We start from the raw sequence: 27988 nt of genomic DNA on the forward strand, positions 1-27988 counted from the left end.
CGCTTTTCTAATGGCTGGAGTGGTCGAGCCTCTTCCTCTGCGTCAGCAGGGATGGGGGTTCTATTCTCGGGATTTCCTGATACCAAAGAAAACAGGGGGCCTATTCTCAGCCTAAGAGATTTGAACAAGTTTCTTTAAAAAGAACATTTCAAGATGGTCTCTGATCCCTGATCCCACTCCTGCAAAAAGGAGACTGGCTGTGCTCCCTTGACTTAAGACGCCTACGCCCACATCGAGATCTTCCCTGGTCACAGGAAGTATCTCTGATTTTGTTATGGGCAGGGAACACTTCCAGTAGAGTATTGCCATTCAGCCTTACGTCAGCCCCTCATGTTTTCACCAAGTTCCTGGTAGTTGTGGGGGCACATCTCTTCCGTTGGGGTACACGTGTTACCCTATCTCGATGACTGGCTGGTCAAGAGTGCTACTCAGCAGGGTGCGCTATGCACTTTCAATCTGACCATTGTGGTGCTGCAGTCTCTAGGGTTTATTATCAATTACCCAATTCCCATCTCATCCCAACGCCATGCCTGGGATTCATTGGGGCCAGAATCGGCACAGTTCAAGCCAGGGCATTTCTGACTCACGATCGAGCACTCGCCCTATTGTCCCTTTCGAGTTTGGAACACTGATGATGGCAGGTTTAGGCTCAACTTCTTCTGCGTTTAGGTTCAACTTCTGCTGCGTCTTCTGGGTCACATAGCACCATCTGTCTGCCTATATATAGGCGTCTGTTTTTTGGGCGTCCTGTCCGGGCTTGCTGTGTATGGGCATACTGTTGGATGCACAATTGTCAAATGCTTGTTGAACGTGCTGCTACTGGATGTCCTTATCCATGATGCTGGTAGCAAAGAAGCCTAAGTACTTGCGATTTTTACTGCTTGCCACATTCGGGCGTGACAGCCTGGGGTCCCCGCTAATATTTGTCAATGCTGCTTGGAGTTTCAGGGTGAGTTCTCTCCAACTGACTTTGAGCTTGGCTCTTCCCAACAGGTTACAGGAAGGGAACCGGAGGGGGATCTGTCAGAAGTTTTGCCTGGTTTTGAGACTCTCCTAACTGGTTCGTCAGGAGGGGAGGGCAACTCGGTGGACACCAGACCAACCCCTGGTTTTGGTATGGACCCTTTCACTTTCTCTTGGGTGGAATTTTCTCAAGGGCTGCACTGCCTTTCTACAGGCATGTTTCGCAGAGCTGGCCAAACCTGAAAGTTTAGGATCACAGGCTGCGGAATCCCACAAGGCTGGTGCTGCGGATAAATGTTGGAAGGCATCTCGTCCTTTGCAGTCACACTGATGAAGATCTGGATGACCTGGATGAGGAAAGCAATCCTTACTCCCTTGAGGATAGGGATATTCCTCTGGGGTTGGAACCTTATAGAACAATATTGTGCTTCTTTCATAGAGATGAGCTGCTAGTGCTGATCTCTCAGACACTGAAGATACTAGGAGTGCTAGGTGCTGAGCCAAAGAAGAATTCCCCTTTGGTTACTTTGCGTAAAGCATCATGTTTCTTCCCAATTATGGATGCTATTTGAGTTGATTGATCTTGAATGGGGCGCTCCAGAAGCTAATTTTAAAGGGGGACAAATCTTGGAAGGTCTGTACCCCCGAATCCAGTGGCAAGAGAGCAGTTGTGTTTTCTGAAAGTGGATGCACTGTTGTGTTCCATTACCAAGCGAACGACCATTTCGGTAGAAGGGGGAGCAGCATTGAAGGATGCTCAGGTTAGGAGAATTAAAGCTGTCCTTAAGCATGCCTTTGAGGCATTGGCAATGAGTTTGCAGATAGCCTCTTGCTGCTCCTTGGTGGCTCGAGCTTCTTTGTTTCTATCTCAGGATTGTTTGACTTCCAGGGCAGTGATGGAACCAGCAGCCGCCTTTTTGGCGGATGCGGGCTGTGACATGGTCCGTATTTCTGCCAGAGGGTGGCTTCTGTGATAAGCAGCCAGGCGTCATCTGTGACTGCAGAATTGGTTGGCTGATACAATTTCAAAGTCTGATTTTACGAAATGGCCTTTTAAAGGATCCCTTTTATTTGGAATTGAGTTAGAAAAAAGGCCAATAAGTGGGGTGAGTCCCAGGTTCCTCTGTTACCAGAGGATAAGAAGCAGGTGCCACGCTTATTCTGCATGCGAGGCCATGCTAGGGATTTCAGATGTTTTTGACTCTTCAGAGGGCTAGACCTTTGAATAGGTCTCAGTCCTTTCAGCCCAGATAGCCCAGTCAGGGTGAAGGCTCAGATGGTGGTGCCTCCTGACTCCCTCAATGAAGGTGTGCCGACCCACCTCCTAGAGAAAGGAGATAGGGAGTCACCTATCTCTCTCTTTTTTTTTTTTTTTTTTTAAATCTGAGGTGGGTCAGGATCACGTCAGACCCCAGAGGGTTCTGGAGGTGATAAAGGATGGGTATGCTCTGGAGTTTCTCAGCATTCCTTGGGACTTCTTCATGGTGTGTCCCTGCAGATCCCCGCAAAAGAGGCAGGCAGTGGAGACTGTTGTCGAGGCTTCTGAGCTTGCGGGCCATGATTCCTGTGCCCAAGACACAAGAAAATATAGGCCATTATTCCATTTATTTTGTTTGTTTATTCTTTTCACCCCATCCTGGACTTAAAGGGAGTTTATCATCATTTGCGAGTGACTCATTTCCACATGGAAACCTTATGCTCTGTGATAAGGGCAGAACAGTTGGGGGAGTTTCTTACATCTCTGGATTTGTCAGAGGCATATCTCCACATTCACATTCAACTGGAGCATCAACGGTTCGCCATTTTGCGGGGAGGTTAATAGTTTTGAGTGCTGCCTTTCAGTTAGGCCTCTGCGCCCAGAACCTTCTCCAATATCATAGTGGTGGTAGAATATATATATATATTGGGTGGTGAACTTGGTCAAGAGCAATTTACAGCCGTCTCAGATTCTGGAGTTATCTCGGTGTTCATTTCGACACGAAGCAAGGCAGGATTTTTCTGCTAGAGATCCACATTCAGAAGCTGATGGCTCAGGTGCGCCCGGCGCTGTAGTCTTATATGCAGATACTTTGTCTGATGGTGGCCACCAAAGAGGTGGTTCCATGGGCAAGGCGCATATGCATTCTCTTCAGTATACACTGCTTGCACAGTGGAGTCCACAATCTCAGAGCTACTCGATATGGCTTCAGTTACCGGTGGAGATTGGCAATGGTGGTTTTAGGCGGATTATCTAAGGAAGGGAGTTTCCTTGCAAGCTCCGGACCAACTGGTGCTCACAATAGATGCAAGCCTCCAGGGTTGGGGGACTCACTGTCAGGAGTTGAAGGTGCAGGGACACTAGAGTGCAGAGGAGTCTGGAGCATCAATCATCTGGAAGTGCACGTCATTTGGTTGTCATGCTTTGCAGTTCATCGACCACTTGCATGGTCAAATAGTTTGAGTAATGTCAGACAATGTGACGACAGTGGCTTACATCAATTTCCAGGGAGGCATCAAGAGACAAATGTTGCAAGAAACAGACCAGCTCATGATAGGGTGGCGGTACATCTTCAGGAGATCTCTACTTCCCACATTGTGGGCAAAGTCAATGTGAGAGCCAATTTTCTTAGTAGACAGTCTGGATCCAGGGGAAGTGGGAATTGTCAGATGAAGCATTCCAGCTCATATTGGTCTGCTGGGGCCTACCGTATCTAGACTTGCTAGCGACATTGCACAATACGAAGGTTTCTCGTTCCTTCAGTCGCAGGTGAGATCCAAATTCTCTGGGCATCAATGCTCTTGTGCAGGAGTGGTTGAGAGGCAAACTTCTGTATGCCTCCCCACCCCCCGTGGCCCTTGTTGGGCAGGTTGACTTGGAGGATCTAGAGGCACACGGAGATAGTGTTTCTGGTGGCTCCCAACTGGCCCAGAAGGCTGTGTAATGCAGATCTGCGGAGACGCTTGTTGGACTCTCCTCTCTGGTTACCGGTCCAAAGAGATCTGTTACGACAGGGGCCTATTCTTCATGAAGATCCAAATCGATTTTGTCTTATTGTATAGCCTTGAAAGGACTCAGTTGCTGAAGCGTGGATATTCCACTGCTGTGATTTCCAACTTGCTTTGAGCTCGGAAGTTCTCCACTTCCTTAGTCTGTGTTCGGGGTTGACAAGTGTTTGAGGCATGATGTCAGGAACGAGGTGGGGGGGGGGGGGGAATTCATCCTCGTTCGGTTAAGATCCCACTCATTTCGGATTTCTTGCAGGATGGGTTGATTAAGGTCTTGGCCCTTAATTCCTTGAAGGTATAGATGGCAGCTCTTGCCTGTTTCCGGGGTCAGGTGAATGGTGGACGCTTGTTGGCCCATCTGGATGTGGCCCAGTTTTTTAAGGGAGTGAAGCATCTTCGTCCTCTCTTGTGATTGACAGTGCCTTTGTGAAGCCTTAATCTGGTTCTGGATTTTCTGGTGGATACCACCTTTCGACCACTGCGTAGCCTCTCCTTGAGATTACTTACCTTAAAGACTGCTTTTCTTGTGGCAATTTGTTCTGTCCATAGATTTTCTGAACTGTAGGCTCTTGCCGGGAACCATTTCTGCAGGTGACTCGGGGGGGGGTGTGCGGTCCAGCTGCGAACTGTTCCATTTTTTTTTTTCCCCAAAAGTGGTTTCGGACTTTCACTTGAATCAGTCTATTTCCCTGTTGACACTGGACAAGGAGAGAGATGTGAATGAATATCGTCTGTTGCAGACCTTGGATGTCAAGCAACATCTCATGAAGTATTTAGAGGTTTCTAGACCTCTGAGGAAGACTGACCGGCTGTTTGTACTCCATAGTGGGGGTAAACGGTGAGACGGCGTCACGGGCTACAGTAGCCTGCTGGATTAAGGTGGTTATCACTGCAGAATATGTGCATGCTGAGTAGCCGTTACCTAAACAGGTTAGGGCTCATTCCACTAAGGCTCAGGCAGTGTCATGTGCGGAGCTTCAATTGTTTTCTCCTGTCGAAATTTGCCAAGCGGCATCATGGTCCTCCTTACACATTTTTTCCAGGTATTATCATCTGGATATGTAAGCCGGGAGGACACAGCCTTCACCTGTGCAGTGTTGGTCAGATTGCAGGCAGCCTCCTGCCCTCATTGGGAGTAGCTTGGGTAAATCCCACTGGTCGTGGATTAACTTGTCTGAATGCTGAGATATGAAATTACTACTTACCCGATAATTTCCTTTTCTCTAGTAAAGACAGGTTAATGCACCTTCCTTTAGCAGGAAGGTGCATTAACCTGTCTAGATCCTCCAAGTCAACCTGCCCAACAAGGGCCACGGGGGGTGGGGAGGCATACAGAAGCTTGCCTCTCAACCACTCCTGCACAAGAGCATTGATGCCCAAAGAATTTGGATCTCACCTGTGACTGAAGGAACGAGAAACCTTGGCTGCCGGTTTTTGATTCTGTTGTCCTCCTGAGTGGCTGCATTTCCGGGGATAACTGGTGTCCGTTTCAGTCCCTAGATTAGTGATGTTACACTGTTTGTCTGAGCTCAGTGTTTTCTGTTGACTGAGTCTTTGAGTGGTTGTCTGTTAATGCTTATTATCAAGTATTGTTAATTTGTCCAAAGTTGGCTTTTGCAGAGAATACCTGCAGGCTGATGTCAGAGCAGGGTTATATATACCATGATGTCAGCTCTGCTCCGTCTCTGTCTACTGGTAGAGGTGCATAACCCACTGGTCGTGGATTAACTGTCTTCACTAGAGAAAAGGAAATTCAGATAAGTAGCAATTTCTCAATTACAATGCTCGGTTTATATTTACTTTGCTATATTTGAGTAATACTTAACTTTAATTCCATTTTTTATAGGATTCTATGCTTTTGTTCTGACTGCAACATCAGTAGGAGTTTCCTTATACTATAAAATGGGACTGCATTATGTGTATGACAATTTTCTTCAGTTTGCGGTTTCCGCTACAGTTTTCTCTGTGTTGCTGAGCATTTATCTCTATATCCGATCCCACAAAGTTTCACATGAGGAGTTATCACATTGTGGAAACTCTGGTAAGTAGTAGTCTAGATTTTGTTGTGCATATTGTACGACTCTTGAAACATAAGCTACATTTGACCTAGGGAATGCTTATTTTGTCTCCCCAAAACCCATTTTTTTGGGGAGATGATTGATCTTGTACAGTTTTAGGCATACCTTTTAAAAATCTTTTAAATATTACTGAACTACACAGGCAGCTAAGAGGCTGTAATGTGTTTAATGCTTAATTTTTTTTCAAGAATACTTGTTTTACTGTAATTTTAATATTCTATAATTTGATCATTTTCAAACTTCTTATTATTAAATGAAGCAGTGAGGTAATGCTGTTTTGGATGCAGTTCTAATTCCATGGGAACAATCAGTCAGATCCTGCCTTGAGAGAATGATCTTAAATAAGCCTGTCAGATGAACTTAATCTAGATGATGTGAGATCCCTTGCATGTTAAATCTACAGTAACTTCCCCAAGGCAAGCAAAGAGCCTTGCACTACTTTTTTGGAAACAGCTTTCCACTGACTGTCTCAATGTGTAGAGTTTGTGTGTTATCTTAGAAGCACACAAGACTATCCCTGTGCCCAAAATCATACTGGTTGTGGAAAGACATTTGCAATAAGAGATCCTCATGGAGCGTATGTATTTTTGAAATGTCCATATCTTTTGTTCTAGATATTTTTGCTAAATGTTTAATATTTTTTTAATAGGAAAATGAATGTTAATTTAGTGGTTGTACAGCATTTATAGTGTGTAATACTGAAAAATATGAGAGTTGGTCAGTGCCTTCAGTAGAAGTTTAAATTTATAATAATGAAATTACATTTTGTTCTGAAGATGTGACTCTTGTAGTCTTAAAAGCTCAAGTGAATCATAGTCTTTGGTAATTCTTATGTTCGTCTAATAACATTCTTTGCAAGTTAGACTTTTTTTCTCCTGGACCAATACAGCTGCTGGCAGTCTGCATTAGTGTAATGAAAGACAAATGCATCGCTTAATAGAAATGGACAATTCCTATGGCATTTTTTAAATCTTTTTTGTAGGGAATTTTATATATGACTTTTTCATGGGTCGTGAGTTAAACCCTCGCATTGGGACTTTTGACCTCAAATATTTTTGTGAGCTGCGTCCAGGTTTAATTGGCTGGGTGAGTACATGATTATTTGGTTAATTGCATTTATTATTGGTTTGTAAATATTAATTGCGTTGATGTTTGATAGATTTGAAAAAGAAAACTAAATAAAACATCCCAATTCCATGGAAGCAGTGGTGGACTTAATTCTCTGGCTGCCCCTCAGTATTGGAACAGCTGGCTGCTCTCCTCTGGTCAGTGGAAGGGTCGGTTTTCTCCTCACTACCCTTCCCCCCTCCCTAAAATCGTGGCTGGCTAGGTTGGTGTTACCCTCTGAAATCTTATGTTGTAGCAAGACTTGTGGGTTTCTCCCCCCCCATCCCCCCCCCATCCCCCATGAAGTCAGGTAGGTCAGCCGACTGTCAGAAAAACTGGTGGGGCTGCACAGGAATACCACTTCGGGGATGGGTTGGATTTCTGGTAGCAGAGCAGCTGCCCCTAGGAATTGCCTAATTCGCCTATTGGGCAATATGCCCTGATTGGGAGAGGTTTTTTTGATGGCAAGATCTAGTCAGATGAGAGAGTTGTCAGATCAGGAGCATGCTTGTTAAAGTTATGTTTCCAAGTGACAGTCACAAAATTACATATGTTCTTTATAATAATAATGAAAAACCAGGGATATCATATCTACAACCACTCATAGTTTTACAGTGCCATATACTGCAAATTCATTACCTTGGAAAGTCATTGATAAATTTAAACAGTGAATCATAACGATCTTGATCAAAATTCAAGAAAATTGTTAGATTTCTGTATTCCCAAAAGGGAAAAAAATGCCAAATACTAACTTGTATGAGTTTTGCCATATAAGCATCTGTCTGAAGGGACAAACAATTGGACTTGTATCTTTTTCTTTCATATCCAGATGTCATCTTCCCAAAATAAGGACTTCATCTCTGAAGAAAAGCCAACAAGACTATCACTCTGGGGAAGAACCACCAGGAAATGATGGCTTTAATCTGGGAAGATGACGTCTGACATGTTCGACAGATGATGCTTTTTAGGCCTACAGTGCATGGTTGTTTCCTAGAGGCAGTGTTGGCATGGGAGGCTTTCTAGTTCCACCGACTTACATAATTTTACCTTTACAGCATTCAACCTCATTCAAAAGAGGTTTTCTGCCCAATCTTTAACTACCTGTAACTGCACAAGGCAATTGTTGAGGTATTGAAGGGAAAAAAAATGGGACTAGAAAACTATTTTATAAAGTAATGAAAATTCAGTGTTTTCCTACACTTTGGGTACATACATACAAACAAGTACTCCTGGGGGAATTCTGCACAAAGAAATTGAAAATTCTGCAACAAAAAAATTGAAATTTTCTAAATACTGTAAAATTCTGCACATTTAATTGTCAAAATAATACAATATTTTTTTTGCAAATTATTCCTCATTTCAGTGCAATCCAGTATTTTCATGAGAGGAGGTAAACAGGAACAGAAGCAGAGGTCAAAGGAGGATTCACATCTCCACCTGCTTTAGGCCAAGGGCAGCAACTCAAGGCACTGGACAGCTTCGCAGACAATGACAGCCATCGCTACCTGGATCAGCAAGCTAGCTCCAAGCTTCACAATCAGCAGCAGGAGTCACATTTAACCAAACATCTCCCGCTGCTGTGGGACCGGTCTTGCAGGAGATGATGTTTGTTAAATGCAACCTCTGCGGCGGAAGTCAGAGTCCGCTCAGCTGTCCAGTGCCAGGGCACACAAGTCAAAGGCTGCAAACCTCTGGTTCAGAGCAAATGGAAATATGAATCCCCTTTGGCCTCTGCCCCTATCCCCATTCTGCTTTCCCCTCATACCTCGAGCCCGTACTAGAAACACTCGCCCCCTCCCTTCTCTCTCTCTCCCCCTCCCCTCCGATGTCATGTAGCATATTTTCACAAATTGTTTATGGATCTGCCAGTGACAGCTCCTGATGCATCCCTGAGGGCTAAATTACGTTGCTCTTCAGGTAGCACCAGTAATCCCCATCCCTCACTGCAGGGAGCACTTTTTTGCAACACAACAAACCTGTATTTCCTTCAGGATGACTGATGATGTAACACCAGTCCCTGACGCTGTTTCTGCATGGTGCAGCTGCTCTCATTATATCCAAAGTGTGTTTTTCTTGCTGTCCTATCGCTGCTTCTGACATGCTGCCTTCACCTCTCTTAACCTGAAGAAGCCTCGGGTCAGTCCTGCTGTAACCTGTTTTTTTTTTCTCCAGCTGATCTCTTAGAGTCAGTATCTCTGTTGCACGGCGAACTTGCTCGTGCCGTGCCATGCTACAGTGGATTCTTTGAGGTGAGGGATGAAATCTGCGGGAAGGGAGAATTCTGCACAAATTCTGCATTCCGCAGTAGCGCAGAATTCCCCCAGGAGTAAAACAAGTTCTGCATGTTAGTTAAACTTCTATAGTCATGTTTTAAGAATTGTAAAGATAAAATGTTTCTTATTAAACTCTTACCTTAAAATAGTATTAAAACTTTATCATCTTATTTTTATTTGTCATTAGGGCTTTTTTTTTTTTTTTTTTTTTTTTTTTGAAACAAAGTAATATGCATGCAATTTTTATAAATTAAATTTGGTGCAATCTGTGAAAAACTTAGTAAAACAATTTTCAATTTTTTTTTCAGGTTATTATTAATTTGGTGATGCTTTTAGCGGAGATGAAAGTTCAAAATCGAGATATGCCATCTTTATCAATGATTTTGGTTAACAGTTTCCAACTCCTCTATGTGGTAGATGCTTTATGGAATGAGGTAATTGTTACCACTCGAATAGTTTGACTGGCCATAGGAAAACTTCTGGGTTATTACATCCATTAGACAAACTAGGCAGTTGCCTACAGTGTCAAAAATTTGAGGGTGGGAAAATCTAGCCAATGCATAGCCCAGAGGAGTGCTTTGCCAGAGCCAATACTGCCGATAGGAAGGAGAGCTAAGTTACAGTTGCCATAAATAGATAACCGGGGGGGGGGGGGGGGGGGGGGGGATAACTGAAAGCTTGTCTTGAGTGCTTCACAAAGAAATTGACAGATTAGAGGTGTATGGGATATTCCAGATGTTTAACAGAAGTCAGACGGCATGATTAAACTTACTGTAAAACAGTAGTTTGAATGGTAATATTCAGCTTTTGAAAGATTATGCCACACCCAATCCAGATGTATTATCATTTTGTAATTTAGTAGTTACCGAAGCACCATCAGATTTCAAATGGAGTATCATCTAATCCATTCTAGTAATATTCACTCTGAGCCCTTGAGGACCACCAACAGGTCAGGTTTTCAGAATATCCCTAATGAATATGCATGAGAGATTTGCATGCATACTGCCTCCATTGTTTGCAAATATCCTTTAGAAGACTCCACAAACTAGAGGATGTCCAGAATTTAGTCACTGGATTAATTCTCCTACAAGGCAAAAGGAATGGTCGCAGCCATTCTCTGGATAAATCCAGCAAAGGTCCTCAGGCAGTGACTTTCTACTTTCCTGCAGAGGAGGAAGATTGTTGGAGAGACCCGTTGATTCCTCCTGATCAGAGAAATCTCCAGGTTCATAGCCATACCCCCAGAAGTATTCTGAATCCAAGACTAATAGGTAGCCAAGGATTAGGAACCCAGATCTTGCTCGGCTAGCCGGCAAGGCCTTAGAGAGCGGAGCACTTGTCATAGATAAATACATAGAAATGACGGCAGAAAAAGACCAAACGGCCCATCTAGTCTGCCCAGCAAGCTCCCACACTTATTTTCCCATACTTATCTGTTTCACCGTCCACCAATTTCAGGGCCCTTGTTGGTAATTGTTTGATTCGAATTTCCTGCCACCCCCTGCCGTTGATGCAGAGAGAAATGTTGGAGTTGCATCAAAGGTGAATCGTAAGGCTTAATGGTTAAGGGTAGTAACTGCCGCATCAAGCAAGTTACCCCAATACTTGTTTACCCCGACTGCACAGATCAATGCCTTGTTGGATGTTGTCTGAATGAAAATCTTCTTTTCCACATTTCCCCCTGCCATTGAAGCAGAGAGCAATGCTATATATGCACTCAAAGTGAAGTATCAAGCTTAATTGGTTTAGGGTAGTAATCGCCGCAATAAGCAAGCTACCCCCATGCTTATTTGTTTACCCAGACTATGTAGTTCAGTCTTGTTGGTTGTTGTCTGAATGCAAATCCTCTCTTCCACATTTCTCCTTGCCGTTGAAGCAGAGAGCAGTGTTGAAGTTGCATTAACAGTGTGAAGGCTTATTGAGTTAAGTGTAGTAATCACCAGGTAGTAGCCACCATTCCAGCAAGCCACCCCCATGGCTCTTCTCTTCATTCCCATCCTCTAGCCTTTATGGATCCACAGTGTTTATCCCATGCCCCTTTGAAATCCTTCACAGTTTTAGTCTTCACTACTTCCTCCGGAAGGGCACTCCAGACATCCACCACCCTCTCCATGAAGAAATACTTCCTGACATTGGTTCTGAGTCTTCCTCCCTGTAGTTTCAAATCGTGACCCCTAGTTCTACTGATATTTTTCCAACGGAAAAGGTTTGTTGTTGACCATGGATCATTAAAACCTTTCAAGTATCTGAAAGTCTGTATATATCACCCCTGCTCCTCCTCTCCTCCAGGGTATACATATTTAGGTTATTCCAGGACAAGCAGGATGATAGTCCTCACATATGGGTGACATCATCGATGGAGCCCTGACACTGAAAACTTCTGTCCAAGTTTCTAGAAACGTTTGACTGGCACACTGAGCCCACTGAGTATGCCCAGCATACCATGATATTCTCAGCCACAGGGGTCTCCCTTCAGTCTCTCTTTTTCCGTGTTGCTGTAAGCCTCACATGATAGGAGGTCTGTGAGTTTTTCCCTCACTTTTTCCTCACGGAAAATATAACTTTTCAGTCACAAAATTATCTATTCGGGTCTTCCTTCGACCTACCGTTCGGTGAGTACTTTTTGACTAAGTTTTCGGTCGAGTCCTGTCACCCTTTTTTCCGGTACCGCAGGTCATCAACCGTTAACAGGCCTGTTTTTTCACCATGGCCTCTGGTTTTAAAAAATGTCCAAATTGTACCCGTACAATGTCCATAACTGACCCGCACTGCATTTGCGTTTTATGCCTGGGATCAGGCCACGATGTCTGAGCTTGTTCACCTTGCGCCCAGATGACACCAAAGGGCAGGCGAGCCCGTTTGGATAAAATGGAGGAATTGTTTAAAAAAACTCACTCCATCGTTATCTTTGACATTGTCACTGAAGAAATTATCGCCCTCTGTTGAAAAACATCGAGGAAAGAAAAAGGCCGATGACCGTCCATCACCGGCCCCATCCGGATCTTCAATAGCGTCTTCATCGACATCCACGAAAGAACATCGTGAAAAGAGACGCCATCGACGCTGTTCTGTCTCTGTTCCATCGGAGGAAACGGCATCGGCATTGGCACCAAAGGACATCGAGCCAATGCCGAAGCGTGTCCGTGTACTAGAGCCGCCATGCCCCTCTGTACCCGAGATACCAAGGCGCTCTCCACCGGGATCGGTGTTAGAGACTGTGCAACCACGCTTAGTCGTGGAAGTGCCAGTAACGCCAGTCTTACCTTCTCCTGTGACAGTGGACCCAATCCCAGTCTCCAGGGAAGAAGTGACTTCCATGGTTCAACAGGCGATCGAGGCTTTTCAAAAATTCCAGCCTCCTTCAATGGCAGCACCAGTACAACCACTGGCACTAACGCCAGAACTGTCGATTTTTCAACCTTTGAATAGAATCGACACCTTGATCGGTGTGATTCCAGCACTGACACCGATGGCTCCCCCGATGCAACCATCGACACCATCGATGCCTAAACATCCACCGATGATTCCTTCAAGTCCAATTCCAGGCTCATTGGAAAATGATGGAATGGACTCTGATTCCTTCCTGGGGCCATCGAGTCTTCAACACCCCCGGGCACCGACAATCCCTTCGATGCCACTCCTGGATCCGTCAATGCCTTCACAACCCAGTCCATTGGGTGATGCCGGCCATTGATGCCTTTTGATTCCCCATTGATGCCTTTTCTGCCTCCTTCGATGGCAAAGCAGATTCCAGCTCAACCATCAAAATCTGCTTTTAAAACAAAACATCCTCTTCCAAAAGACAAATTGGATCCCTCTGGATCACATTTTCAACCTCACTACAGTCCTTGGGAGGATGTAGACACTGGCACTGATACAGAAGATTTGGAGTCAGAACCTTCTCCACCAGAAGAGAGAAGGAAATCCCCTCCTGAGGACCTGTCCTTGCAAATTTCATAAAGGAGATGGCAGATACAATACTCTTTGAATTGCTTACAGAAGAGGATACAAGGCATAAAACCCTTGAAGTGTTGCAGTTTGTTGATACACCAAAGGAGGTGATGGCAATACCCATTCATGAAGTGCTTCTGGAACTTCAGCATTGCTTATGGGAACATCCTTGCGCCGTACCTGCTGTAAACAGAAGAACAGAGACGCAACATACCTGGTACAACATACCCCAGATTTCCAGAAACCACAATTGCCACACCATTCAGTGGTTGTTGAATTGGCTCAGAAAAAAGCCAAGAAACAAAAACCACACTCTTCTGCCCCACCAGGAAAGGAGCAGAAGTTCTTAGATGGATTAGGAAGAAAGGTTTTTCAAGGCTCCATGCTAGTATCTAGAATTGCGGCATACCAGCTCTATATGACGCAATATAGCAGACCTTCCTTGTGTAGGAGACAATCTTTTCGGAGAGAAGATACAGGCTACAGTATCTCAATTGAAAGACCATCATGAGACACTCAGACAGCTCTCCAAATTGCCAGCGGATCAGCCCTCCTCCCTAAAACGGCCAACTCAGAAACACTAGGCGACCCTTCTTCAGACCTAGAAGGTATTACCCACCTGCCTCTTCAACACGTCCATACCGTCCTTCACAGAGAGGTCATCCACGTCAGACGAAGCAACAAAAAACCCAGCCACCACCCCAAACTGGACCAGCGGCTGGTTTTTGAACCGAGCCAAGAGAACAGCAGCCTCTTCCTAAACCCCATTCCCTCCCTACCAGTTGGAGGTCGACTTCATTATTTCCAACACCAATGGAGTTTCATCACAAAAGACCAATGGGTATTAGCCATACTAAATCAGGGATATCACCTAAACTTCAAAACAATACCCCCGGATTCTCCTCCCACTCCACTTGGGAGAAACGTGGTTCTCACATCTCAAGTAGAACTCTCTTCTTTGCTGACTGCCAGGGCCATCGAACCAATTCCCCAGTCTCAACAAGGGAAAGGGTTCTACTCCCGCTATTTCCTCATTCCAAAGAAAACAGGCAGCCTTCGCCCTATCTTAGACCTCCGAAATCTCAACAAATATCTATGCAAAGAAAAATTTCGAATGGTATCCCTGGGAACCATTCTTCCATTACTTCAAAAGGGAAATTGGCTCTGTTCTCTGGATCTTCAAGACGCTTATGCTCACATAGCAATTTCAATTCAACATCGCAAGTACCTACGATTTGTAGTCGGAAAGACTCATTACCAGTACCGCGTACTTCCATTCGGCCTAGCCTCTGCACCTCGAGTATTCACAAAATGCCTAGCAGTGGTAGCTGCTCATCTAAGAAAAAACAGCATTCATGTTTTCCATACCTAGACGACTGGTTGATCAGAAGTCCATCCAGGCAGGGAGCTCTCTCCGCCTTGAACACTACAATAACTCTATTGCATATTCTGGGAATTTCTCATCAACTATCCAAAATCCCACATCGAGCCGTCTCAACTCCTCACATTCATCGGAGCAGACCTCGACACCACAGTGGCGATAGCTTCCCTTCCAAGCGACCGTGTCAACAATCTGGCACGTCTGGCGAACAAAATAATTCATCAACAGTTCACATCTGCTCATCAAATTTTAGTGCTGCTAGGACACATGGCCTCGACAGTACATGTCACTCCTATGGCAAAGTTAGCCATGAGAAGGACACAATGGACTTTGAAATCTCAATGGCTACAAGCTTTCCAACCACTGTCATACACGATTCGCATTACACACCAGCTACGACTATCGCTTCATTGGTGGACAAATCAAGCAACATTGAAAGCTGGTCTCCCATTCCACCAGGAAAATCCGCAAGTCATTCTGACTACAGATGCCTCCAACCTGGGATGGGGAGCTCACGTCAACAACCTTCAAACGCAAGGGACGTGGACTACACTCGAGAAACAATTTCAGATAAATTTCTTGGAACTTCGAGCAATACAATATGCCCTTTATGCCTTCAAAGACTGCCTCTCAAACAAAACTGTGCTGATACAAACAGACAACACAGTAGCAATGTGGTACATAAACAAACAAGGAGGCACAGGCTCTTATTTGCTATGTCAGGAAGCAGTACAGATTTGGGCATGGGTCTGGAGCATTCCATACATCTCAGAGCAACTTATCTGGCAGGCATCAAAAACATACTAGTGGACGATCTCAGTCGACACTTCAATCCCCACAAATAGTCGTTGGACCCACGTGTAGCGAGCAAAATCTTTCAACGCTGGGGTCGCCCAACCATAGACCTCTTTGCGTCCACACTGAACCACAAAGTAGAAAGGTTCTGCTCCCTCCATGGACGTCGACAAACAATCCCCAGGGATGAATTTGCTCGCCCCTGGAATACAGGACTTCTATATGCGTATCCTCCAATTCCGCTCATAGCGAAAACTCTCGTGAAGCTACAACAGGACAGAGGGACAATGATCCTCATAGCCCCGTACTGGCCTCGACAAGTATGGTTTTCCATACTCCTCGACCTCTCGATCTCACCACCAATCCGCCTGGGCACAGAGCCCACTCTCATCACTCAGAATCAGGGCAAGCTGCGTCGTCCCAACCTGACAACTCTCGCCCTAACAGCTTGGATGTTGAAAGCTTGATTTTGCAACCACTTAATCTTTCAACACAAGTCTCTCAAGTTCTAGTAGCTTCACGAAAGCCTTCCTCTCGTAAATCCTACCACTTTAAGTGGACTAGATTTACGAAATTGTGCACGCAAAAGGGTATAGAACCTTTCTCCTGCCCCACTTCTTCCTTGTTAGATTACCTATACCACCTATCGGATTCTGGTCTCCAGACATCCTCTGTAAGGGTACACCTAAGCGTCATAGCGGCATACCACAAAGGAATAGGGGATGCGCCAATAACAGCGCAGCCCCTAGTAAGTCGATTCATGAGAGGCTTACTTCACCTTAAACCTCCCATTATACCACCGGTCACTGAATGGGACCTTAATTTGGTACTAACAAGGCTCATGCGTTCATCGTTTGAGCCTCTACACTCTTGTGAAGAAAAATTTCTTACATGGAAGGTGCTTTTCCTAGTAGCCATTACATCGGCTAGGAGGGTCAGTGAGTTGCAAGCTCTCGTCACATACTCACCCTATACAAGGTTCCTTCATGACAGAGTAGTCCTTCGCACTCACCCCAAATTCTTACCAAAAATAGTGACAGATTTTCATATCAATCAGTCAATAGTCTTGCCTATTTTCTTTCTAAGACCTCACGCTCATCAGGGAGAGAGAGTCTTACACACCTTGGACTGTAAACGTGCACTAGCTTTTTACCTGAATCGCACGGCGGTCCATAGAAAATCCACCCAACTCTTTGTTTCTTTTGACAAAAATAAGCCGGGAGTTGCAGTAGGAAAACACACTCCAACTGGCTAGCAGACTGTATTGAATTCTGCTATGAAAACCCAAAGATTCCTCTCCAGGGGTGAGTAAAAGCATATTCAGTAAGGGCTATGTCCACATCAGTAGCACACTATCGTTAAGTGCCCATCCTTGACATATGTTCAATATCATACACTATTTGCTTTCTTCGATTAATTTGTTCAATGTAAAAACTTGTTTACTTAGTTTTGTTCAATGTAAAACTTCTTTTTTATTCTGTTCTATGTAAACCGCTATATGTAGCGATAGTTACTGTTCTTTGTGAACCGGGGTGATATGTATATTATACAGGAACCTCTGGTATATAAATTATTTAAATAAATAAATAAATGTAAAGCTGCAGCATGGAGTTCCCTTCACACCTTTGCAGCTCATTATTGTCTAGACAAAGAAGGACGACAAGATTCAGCCTTTGGACAATCTGTCTTAAAGAACTTATTTCCAGTATAGTCCCAACTCCTTCTACATCCATCCTGCTGTGTTTTTCAGGTTGCCTCATTTTTTCCATCAGTGCACCAGTTGTGCTTCTTGCACAAGTTGTGTGCTGTTGGTATACTATAAGGATGACGCAGCCTGTAGCTTGCTAATCACCCATATGTGAGGACTATCATCCTGCTTGTCCTGGGATAAAGCAAAATTGCTTACCTTGTAATAGGTGTTATCCCAGGACAGTAGGATGTAGTCCTCACAGAACCCACCCACCTCCCCGCGGAGTTGGGTCCGATACGTTTTATTATTTTATTTTTTTAGCTCACGCATATTGCTACAAACGAGACAGAAGGGAGACCCCTGTGGCTGAGAATATCATGGCATGCTGGGCATGTTCAGTAGGCCCACAGTGCCAGCCAAAAGTTTCTAGAAACTCTTGACAGAAGTTTTCCGTACCAGGGCTCCATCTGATGATGTCACCCATATGTGAGGACTACATCCTGCTGTCCCGGGATAACACCTATTACAAGGTAAGCAATTTTGCTTAACACGGCAACTGAAACAACTTATACCACTTTGGGACAGTAGTACAAGCTCTTTTGATAAGCAGACTTTATTAGTGTAATGCGTTATATCTAGGCTCACCTAAGGTATTGTTTTGGAATTAGTTCAGAATGAGGCAGCACAAGTTCTATCAGGCATTGGCTATCATGAACGTATTATGATAGTGCTGGAAGCTTTGCATTGGTTACCAGTATCAGAAAAAAATACATTTTAAAGTTTTAACTTTGTTTTTTAAAGCTGTTTAATGTGAAGGGATATCAGCAGAGATGGTAAAACCATGTGTGTGTGTGTGTCGTCTTCACTCTAATGATCAGAAGTTACTTTGTGTGCTAGTTTGAAGGCATGCCGTTCTCAGGAAGTAAAAACTAGAGCTTTTTCAGTGAAGGGTTTAATGTTGTAGAATTCAATTGATTTTTAATTAAGGGAAGAGGAGTATAGGAAAATTGGTTCTTACCTTCTAATTTTCGTTCCTGTAGTACCACGGATCAGTCCAGACCACTGGGTTATGCCTCCCTTCCAGCAGATGGAGTCAGAGAAAAAGCTGAAAAGGCACCCCTCTTAGCCTGGTGTGCCTCCTGCGATCCTTCAGTATAATCAATATCAAAGCAGAATGAAGAAAATTTAACAACCAATGGCCAGACCAAAAACTTATTTGAACAATAAACTATAAAACTATGCCCCTAGAAGGAGTACTGAATTTGAACATTTTTCATAATATTCGTATTCTTCGATACACTCTGCATAAATATAACAAAAAACCGAGCGGACTATCCAGAACAGAATACCCTGGGCGGGCGTCTGGACTGATCCGTGGTACTACATCGTGTCGTCTGAGAGCTCCCACTCTCCGGGGTCCAATTGTTGGCGACTGAGAAAATCCGCCTGCATGTTGTCCACTCCGGCTATGTGTGAAACTGCCAGTCGGGCCAGGTTGCATTTGGCCCATACCATTAGCTTGTCCGCCTCTCCGGCTACTGGCTGACTTCTTGTTCCCCCTTGATATATGCCACCGTCGTTGCATTGTCTGAAAGAATCCGTACCGCACGATACCGGACAAGAGGAAGAAAACTGTGGAGAGCTAGGCAAACCGCTCTCATTTCCAAGCGATTTATGGACCACTTTGCCTCCTGAAACGTCCACTGACCTTGTGCCGACTGCAATTGGCAAACTGCCCCCCAACCTGAGAGGCTGACATCCGTTGTCACAATCACCCACTGAGTGTCTTCGAGGTCCACACTGCATTGCAAATGATCTGGAATTAACCATCATTCGAGACTGGATCTGGCGGGATCCAGGAGTTGTAATGGTAACTGGAACACTTCCGACTTGGGATCCCAGCAAAGGCCTCATATGAGCGAAGGCCCAGGGGACCAACTCCAGAGTAGTCGCCATAGACCCAAGAACTTGTAAGTAGTCCCATACCTTGGGCATTGGGAGGGCCAACAGCCGGCGAACTTGCGTCATCAGCTTGGCTATCTGCTCCTGTAAGAGGAAAACCTTGCCTACAGCTGTATTGAATCGTGCTCCCAAGAAATTTAACACTTGGGCCGGGACATAGAAACATAGAAATGACGGCAGAAGAAGACCAAATGGCCCATCCAGTCTGCCCAGCAAGCTTCACACACTTTTTTCTCTCATACTTATCTGTTTCTCTTAGCTCTTGGTTCTATTTCCCTTCCACCCCCACCATTAATGTAGAAAGCAGTGATGGAGCTGCATCCAAGTGAATATCTAGCTGATAAGTTAGGGGTAGTAGGGGTAGTAACCGCCGCAATAAGCAAGCTACACCCATGCTTATTTGTTTTACTCAGACTATGTTATACAGCCCTTATTGGTTGTTTTTCTTCTCCCCTGCCGTTGAAGCAGGGAGCTATGCTGGATATGCATCGAAAGTGAAGTATCAGGCACATTTGGTTTGGGGTAGTAACCGCCGTAACAAGCCAGCTACTCCCCGCTTTGTGAGTGTGAACCCTTTTTTCTTCTCCCCTGCCGTTGAAGCAGAGAGCTCTGCTGTATTTGCATAGAAATTGAAGTAACAGGCTTATTTGGTTTGGGGTAGTAACCGCCGTAACAAGCCAGCTACTCCCCCTTTGTGAGTGCAGATCCTTTATTCCACATTTCCTCTTGCTGTTGAAGCTAGAATGATGTTGGAGTCACAGTAAGCATGTGTACCAACTGGCTCTTGGAGAAATTGACGACCCATCCGAGCGAATGAAGACAATGCAAGACCGACTGAACTGCCCTCTTGCAAAGCTCTTCTGACTTCGCCCGAATGAGTCAGTCATCCAAATAGGGATGAACCAAGGTCCTCTCCCTTCTGAGAGCCGCTGCCACTACTACCATCACCTTGGTGAAGACGCGGGGAACCATCGCCAAACCGAAAGGAAGCACTTTGAACTGATGATGCTCGCCCAAGACCATGAACCTCAGAATCCTCTGATGATAATCTGATTCCTATGTGAAGATAAGCCTCCATCAGATCCAACGAGGCCAAAAATTCGCCTTTGTGGACAGCCGCAATGACTGATCTCAAAGTCTCCATGCGAAAGTGAGGAATCCAAAGTGCCCTGTTGACTTTCTTCAAGTCTAAAATTGGATGGAAGGATTCCTCCTTCTTGGGGACTACGAAATAAATGGAATACCGGCCCGTCCGGCGTTCGGTCGGCGGACCTGGAACAATGGCTCCCAGAGCTTTTAAGTGACACAGGGTCTGTTTTACCATGTCTTGTTTTTCCTGAGACCCACAGGGAGAGACAAAAAGAGGTCTCAGAGCAGATGAGCAAAATCTAAAGCATAACCGTGTTCTATGATGTCTAGAACCCACTGATCCAAGGTGATCTTGGCCCATTCCTCGCGAAACAGAGACAGACACCCTCCTAACTCCGGAACAAAGGAGTGGGCCGGCACATCTTCATTGGGTAAACTTATTGCCAGAGAATCCTTGGGAGGTGCCGTCATGAGCCGTCAGTCGGCCACGAAAGGAATGAGCCCAAGCCTGAGACCTTGTCGATGGCTGGCGAGGAGCAAAGGATGGAGCTCTGCCCGGACGATTACGGTGCTGCCCCCGAAAACGAATCCAAGATGAACCGAAGGTCCTAGAGGGTCTAGGCTTGTCCACTGGAAGCTTGTACACTTTATTGTCCCCTAAGGACTTAATGAGATGCTCCAGATCATCGCCAAATAAAAGCTTTCCTTTAAACAGGAAACAACCCAACTGAGATTTGGAGGAGACATCAGCGGACCAATTGTGGAGCCAAAGAAGCCTTCTGGCCGACACCGCCGAGGACATAGTTCGCGATGCGGTATGAAGGAGATCATACAAAGCATCTGCAGTATAAGCCACTGCCGCCTCCATACGCTCCATCTGCTCCGCCTCCGCCGGAGAAAGTTCCTGAGCCGTGAGCGACTGTTGTACCCATCTAAGGGTTGCTCTCTGCAAGAGACTTCTGCAGACAGCTGCTCGGACGCCGAGCACCAACACCTCAACAATCCTTTTGAGAAGAACCTCCAGTTTCCTATCCTGGAAATCTTTAAGCGCAGCCGCACCTGTAACCGGGATCGTCGTGCGCTTGGCGATTGCTGAAACGGCCGCGTCCACCTTAGGAATCTTAAGGAGATCTAATGAATTCTCCGGAAGCTGATAAAGCTTCTCCATAGCCCTACTGACCCGCAGACTGGCCTCCGGTGTGTCCCATTCCCGGGTCATAAGTTGTAATAACATCGGATGAAAAGGAAAGGTCTTACAGGAAAACCTGAAGACCTGACAGAACAGGATCCCCCGTAGAAGGCTCAGCGACTGGCTGCGGAGCCTGAATATCCAGCTCTGAAAGCACATAAGGAATTAGAGGGTCCAGCTCCTCTCTGCGAAATAATCTGAGCACCTGCGGATCATCCCCTTCAACTGGCGCGGATTTGTCAACATCATCCGAGGTGTTCACATTGGGGGGATCCTGGGAAGTGAGATCCGTGGGGTCAGCGACAGGGACTACCGCCGCGTCTGGAGCACGAACCACTCGCATTCTAGGAGCGTCCTGACCTTCAGCAGACCTAGGGACCTTTGCTGGAGGAGGCTTCTGTAAATCTAAGTCTGCTTCTGCCTCCATATAGGCTTTGTGCAGCAAAAGGACAAATTGGGAGGAAAAAGGATGCTGTCTCTTTAAGACACCCCCCCCCCCCTCTCGGGGGAAACCCCGGAGGTGGGGGGGGGAGTCAGGCAACAGATCCCGAGGCCTCTCAGGGCTCAAATTCAGCGGCAATAGCTGAGGAGGGAATTCCCCTCCCCCCCGAGCCTTGCAGCAAATCAGAGCCTGGAGCAGGTAAAATGGCTGCCGTTCCCGCGCTAATTGGAAACGGAGCAGGCCGAGAGTTCCAAGCCAGCCGACTTTTCCCTGCACCACACAAATGCGTGAGGGACGCTCCCCTGCCATCGGCAAACAACATTGACAGGCCTTCACCCCAGGAATACATCGGGAGCAAAGGCCATCGCGGGAGAGCCTAGCTACCGGCTCCCCGCAGGCTGAAAACCGCAATCCGCGCGGCATTGCAGCAAGGTAATCAGTTGTGAATATCTCCGGAGACCCAGAATGCGAAAATGCACTTTTTTTTTAAAATATATAGCTTCTAATCAAACATGGGAAATAAAGAAACGTCCCTGCGTCCAAGCTACAAGGCTCCACCAGAGGAATGAAACTTCTCTGGGCTGTTGCTGCCAGCAGAGGAATGAAACTTCGCTGGGCTGTTAGGGGGGAGGGACCGGCCCACCAGTAAATCCCCCCCCCCTTCTCAGTGGTAGTGAAAGCAGGCTCCGGGTAAAAAGGGCTCTTAGGGTAAGAACCCCAGCCGTGCCTGTGCTGCTGTGCAAAAAACAATGTGGTTTTTTTTTTTTTTTGGTTTTTTTTTAACTATTCTATCTTTATCAAGTAGTTGATCTAGCCAAAGGTAAAGAGAGGTACCAAGACCCCTGTATTACTTTCTTTTTTTTTTTTTAAAGGATCAGGACCGCAGGTTCTGCCATCTTCAACTGCTGGAGTCAGAGAAATACTGAAGGATCACAGAAGGCACACCAGGCTAAGAGGGGTGCCTTTTCAGCTTTTTCTCTGACTCCATCTGCTGGAAGAGAGGCATAACCCAGCGGTCTGGACTGATCCGGGTATGTACAGGGAAAGGTATTTTAGGCAAAAATTGAAAGCAACAATTTTTAAACAGGTATGGCTGTTGATTTTATTTATTTAGAGTCCAGTATTTAAAGCTATCTGGCTTTTTAAGTCTTATCCAGCTAACTTTTATATGGGGTATTCAGCAGCATGTCGGTGCCGCTGAATATGCCCAGATAAGTTTATCTGGCTAACTTTAATATTTATCTAGATAACTTTAGACCTGGTATGGGCCATGTCTGACTTATCCGGTTAACTGAATATTGCTATTTAATGGGCTAAGTTAGCCAGATAGGTAATGCCACCCAATTCCATTACCAGATAGGTAATGCCACCCAATTCCACTGCAGGACCCCCACTATGGAACTCCATCCCACCGGATCTGCGACAGGAACCCTGCCTTGCTACATTTAGGAAAAGACTCAAAACGTGGTTATTTATTGAAAGCCTTTCCAGACCCCATTTGAACCTTAACTCACCACTTACCGATACTCAGAATTTTTCTTAAGATTGTAATTAATAACTGTTCCTCAACATGGTAATTCAATAACTCTGCAAACTCCATAACTCTGTTCACACCATTAATTGGTAAATTTGTTCTCCCTGTTAAATACCTATCTCCTTTTCACTGCTCCAAGTTGTATAATTCCCTTGTTTTATTGTAACTGCAATCTTTTTTTGAGCACCTGTTAAAGTTTCTTATTTGTTATCTTGCTTCACCTCTTGTTAATTGTAAATAGGCATGATGCGATTCCCATCGCGAATGCCGGTATAGAAAAAACTCAAATAAATAAATAAAAATAAATAAATTATGACCACTGCCTGCCCACTGACTGTATGGCTAACTATTTAGTCACATAAGTGACTTTTCTGGCTAAGTGGTATAGCAAGATATTCAGTGGCAGCCATTTAGCCAGATATGTCCAGCTTATCTGGCTAAGTTGGAATATGGACTCCCTTAATATTAATATTTTGTTTTTATGTTATTTATGTATGCTTTATTGTAATCTGACTGATAATTGTATGGATGTAACAGATAAGTGCAATAATAAATATTGAGAGAATCTTTCAGGAAGACTTGGCAACTATTTGTTGCCAACCGCCCTGTAAAGCAGGGTTTATCAGTTTCAAAGAACTTTTTCAACTTGGATCCCCTGATTGCCTTTTTTACTCAATAGTCAATAAGGGCAACATCTTCAGAATAAAGTGAAGGCCCAACAAATCAAAAATACAATTTACACTTATATGGCTCATTCTTGTTCCACTTGTCCACAGAGAAAGCAAAGTTGCTCACCTGTAACAGGTGTTCTTCATAGACAGCATGAAAAGACAGCCACTCAATCCCATCTTCCTCCCTTTAAAATTGAAGGTTAGCTTGCTAGAAAGACTGAGGAGACTTGCACAGCATGGCTGCACAGAAGGGTCCTAACATGCTCAGAAAGATCACCTTTAGTTTTCCCCACTTTAGTGTCTTCATATAGAGGATAAATTTCAAACTGCACGTGGCGGCATATTCACGCATATTATAAAATATGCATATCTCTACCCCATAACATCTGCATGTATGTATGGGTATGCGCAAAGACATGCAGTGTATTGAAAGCGTGTTTCAATGCATTGAATACGTGTACTTTTCCTACCTACTTTTAAAATGTGTGTATGTTTAACATATGAAAATAAAGTGGGACTTGCTCATATAAGTCAGCGTATTTTATTTATTTATTTATTTATTTCGGATTTTTATATACCGACATTCTCAATACAAGTATCGAATCAGGTCGGTTTACATATAACAAAACTTTCGCACAAAAGGCGTTACATGGAACAGCGTTTCTTAACATATAACGTATAACATATTGCATTTAGCATATAACCTATAACATATGGATATTAATAATAGATTAAATTAAATATTACATAGATAATAATAATAATAATAGTAACTCGTCAACAGGACGTAGGTGAATGCTCGGCATGATTATAGCGAGAATAAATATCTAGAAAAAAATTAAAGGGTAGACTAAATTGAGATTTGAGATTTTAAAACATGTGCACATAATTGAAATTAACCAGTTTATCAATTACTTCACTAGTCTCAACTCAGTCTTACTCACAAGACTTCAATACAATGAGATCAAAGACATTGTATTAAACTGGTTCCAATCCTTCCTAACTGATCGCCCTTATCAAATAAATATTGGCTCATATTCCTCAGATCGGTATGGTATAGCCTCTGGAGTACCTCAAGGATCCTCTTTCTCCTGCAATTTTTAACATATACATGATCCCACTGTGTCACTTACTAAATAATCTGGGAATTCAAGATTTACACAGATGATACACAGTTTTTTGTTCAATACACCAAGTCCTGGACAAATACCTTAGCCCTGGTTAACCTCTACATCAAAACAATTAACAGCTGGCTTTCCCACAATCGCCTAAAACTTAACACTTCAAAGATGGAAATCCTTCACATGTCCACCATACCATTCAACCTGTAGCCCACCTACCCATTTGAATATTGACAGCACTATCATATCCATTGTCTCTAAGGCATGTAACCTGGGAGTTATAGTAGATTCCATGTTAACCATGTCCCATCACATTTCTACAGTAGTAAAAAAATTCTATTTTCAAATTACACTTACTGAAATGTTTGTCCTTTTTTTCATCAGGACGACTTCTGTACCATCCTACAATCTCTAATATTCAGCGGCTTGGATTACTGCAATGAACTTCTAGTCTGCCTACTTGATATCTCTATCTGCCCTTTATAGATGGTCCAGAACTCTGCGGCCTGTATATTAACCGGCGTGTCCCACAAAGATCACATATAATTAAAAATCACAAAAATTAAATAAAAATAAACATCAAATAAAATAGCTATATGGTAAAATAAAAACAAATACAATGAAAATTAAACAGGGGTTACTTGCAGCAAAAATTATACACAATTGATGGACAAAGCATAGAAGTGTTATCCAAAGGATGTTACCATAAGATGCCAAGATGTTGTAGAAGGCCAGTTTGAAAAGAAACATTTTCACTTTCTTTTTGAATTCTTTATAGTTAGTGATCTGTCTTATGTCATCTGGAATAGAGTTCCATATTAAAGGGCCAGCGACCGAGAAGGCGCATCTGTGTGTCATATCAAGTCTTGCTGCTCTAACGGTGGGCATTTGAAGTAGGTTTTTGTGCATAGATCGAAGGTTTCTGTTGGGTTGATATATGCGGAGTTGAGTCATAGCCAGGAAGAGGTATCGTTATAAAGTAAGTTATGAATGATTGAAATAATTTTATATTGGATTCTGTATTGAATAGGTAGTGTGTAAAATGTAGTGAGTGTAAAATGAGTGATATATACATATATATATTTGTATACTATCTCTGTAAACCGTTTTGATCTACCTTGTTTGTAAAAGCGGTATACAAACATTTTTAAATGCATTTTTTAAATAGTCTGCTCAGTCCTTCTTCAGCTCATCAGAACCCTCTGGCTTCTTTAACCTGAACTTCCCCCAGTTAACTCAGACCTTCCACCAGCCAATAATACACAATAAAGTCTAATATCCATTTTCTAACAGGACAAGCAGGATGGTAGTCCTCACATATGGGTGACATCACAGGACGGAGCCCTGCACGGAAAACTTTTCTGTCAAAGTTTCTACAAAGCTTTGACTGACACTGGCACACTGAGTGCACTGAGCATGCTCAGCCTGCAATTATCCCTGTGAGCCACAGGTTTCTCCCTCGGTCTTCTTTTTTCCGCTCTGCAGTAAGCATAGCGCTTAGGAGCTCTGTGAGAAATTCTAACACTTTTTCCTTATGGAAGTACTTAAACTTTTACTTCAAAAACATTTTTTCCCTGCACGTGTCTCCCTTGGCGTACATTTATTCGATGCTCGGTGAGTACAATGCCCTGTTTTCCGGTCGGTTCCTGTCACCTCACTGGCCTGCCAACCGACTGCGGCCTTCCCTTTCCCTAATTTTTCAGTTAGCCACACACAGCCTGCGAGTGTCCCTCTGTGACACTCTGCCTGGTTATTAACACTAGTGGGACAGGGACTTCCACGGTTTCCGTTGGCAGCAGGGCCCCTGTAGATTCAGGTCCTTCGATTCTTCGGTACCTTCGCGCAGTCAATGCCCCATTGCTACCATCAGTACCCCCTTCGGACCGTCCTGGATTCTTAGATGCCATCGGTATCCCTCCCCCCCCGTGGTACTCTGATGCCATCGTCCCTGCATTGTTTCTATCAGTGTCATTCATGTTTTTTCATCCATGGCACTGATTTTTCCTTGGGTTTCATCGGTGCCATCATTGCCCGGATGGATGCCATCGACGTACACCTTGTCTTGTTGGTGCCATCCATGCCCGGGTCGATGCCACCGTTGCTCGGGGCACTTCCATCGATGCCATCCTTTATTTTATGGATGCCATCGATGCCCAGGACCTTTCCATTGATGGGAATCGATGCCAGGTCGATGCCATCGGTGCCAACATTGAATCCATCGGTGTCCCCGTCCATGGCATTGATGCCCATGTCTAATCCATCGGTGCCCATGCACATGTCCGTGGCATTGATGCCCACATTGAATCCATCGGTGCCCGCGTCCATGGCATCGATGCCACGGACATGGCATCGATGCCATTGCCCGAGTCGATCCAATCGATGCCGTCGATGCCCGTGGCCATGCCACCGATGCCCTCGGCGCCCGCCTCCATACATCGATGCCCTCGATGCCCATGTCGTTTCCATCGGTGTCTTTGACGTTCCTAGCGATGCGGTCATCGACTCCGTCGATGCCGGTATCATTTTTCCAATACCAACAATGTTTTTTCGATTATTCGATGTCACATCGTTCCCATAGATACCTACACCAATGCAGTCAGTGCTCTGTCACTGTCATCATTTCTCTGGCCGAGTCATCAACGTTTCTTCATATATATGTTTGACGAAACCCTCGAGGCCGCTTCGGCCGCCATCGACACCGTCAACACCGATATAGCACCGCCATGTAATGCCCTCGCCTAAACATGGTGCTCCATG

At 44.6% G+C, this 27988-nt stretch overlaps 1 protein-coding gene across 1 annotated transcript in view; it reads left to right on the forward strand.

The window, feature by feature from the left end:
- Nucleotides 1–27988, forward strand: part of LBR (lamin B receptor) — a 183667-nt gene that overhangs the window by 96928 nt on the left and 58751 nt on the right. The window contains exons 8-10 of the mRNA XM_029593088.1: nt 5795–5989; nt 7009–7112; nt 9715–9840. Of these exons, the coding sequence (XP_029448948.1) occupies nt 5795–5989; nt 7009–7112; nt 9715–9840 (425 nt within the window). The remainder of the gene's footprint in view (nt 1–5794; nt 5990–7008; nt 7113–9714; nt 9841–27988) is intronic.

The sequence above is a fragment of the Rhinatrema bivittatum genome, chromosome 3 (genome assembly GCF_901001135.1).
Source record: "Rhinatrema bivittatum chromosome 3, aRhiBiv1.1, whole genome shotgun sequence".
In the NCBI taxonomy this organism is placed as follows: domain Eukaryota; kingdom Metazoa; phylum Chordata; class Amphibia; order Gymnophiona; family Rhinatrematidae; genus Rhinatrema; species Rhinatrema bivittatum.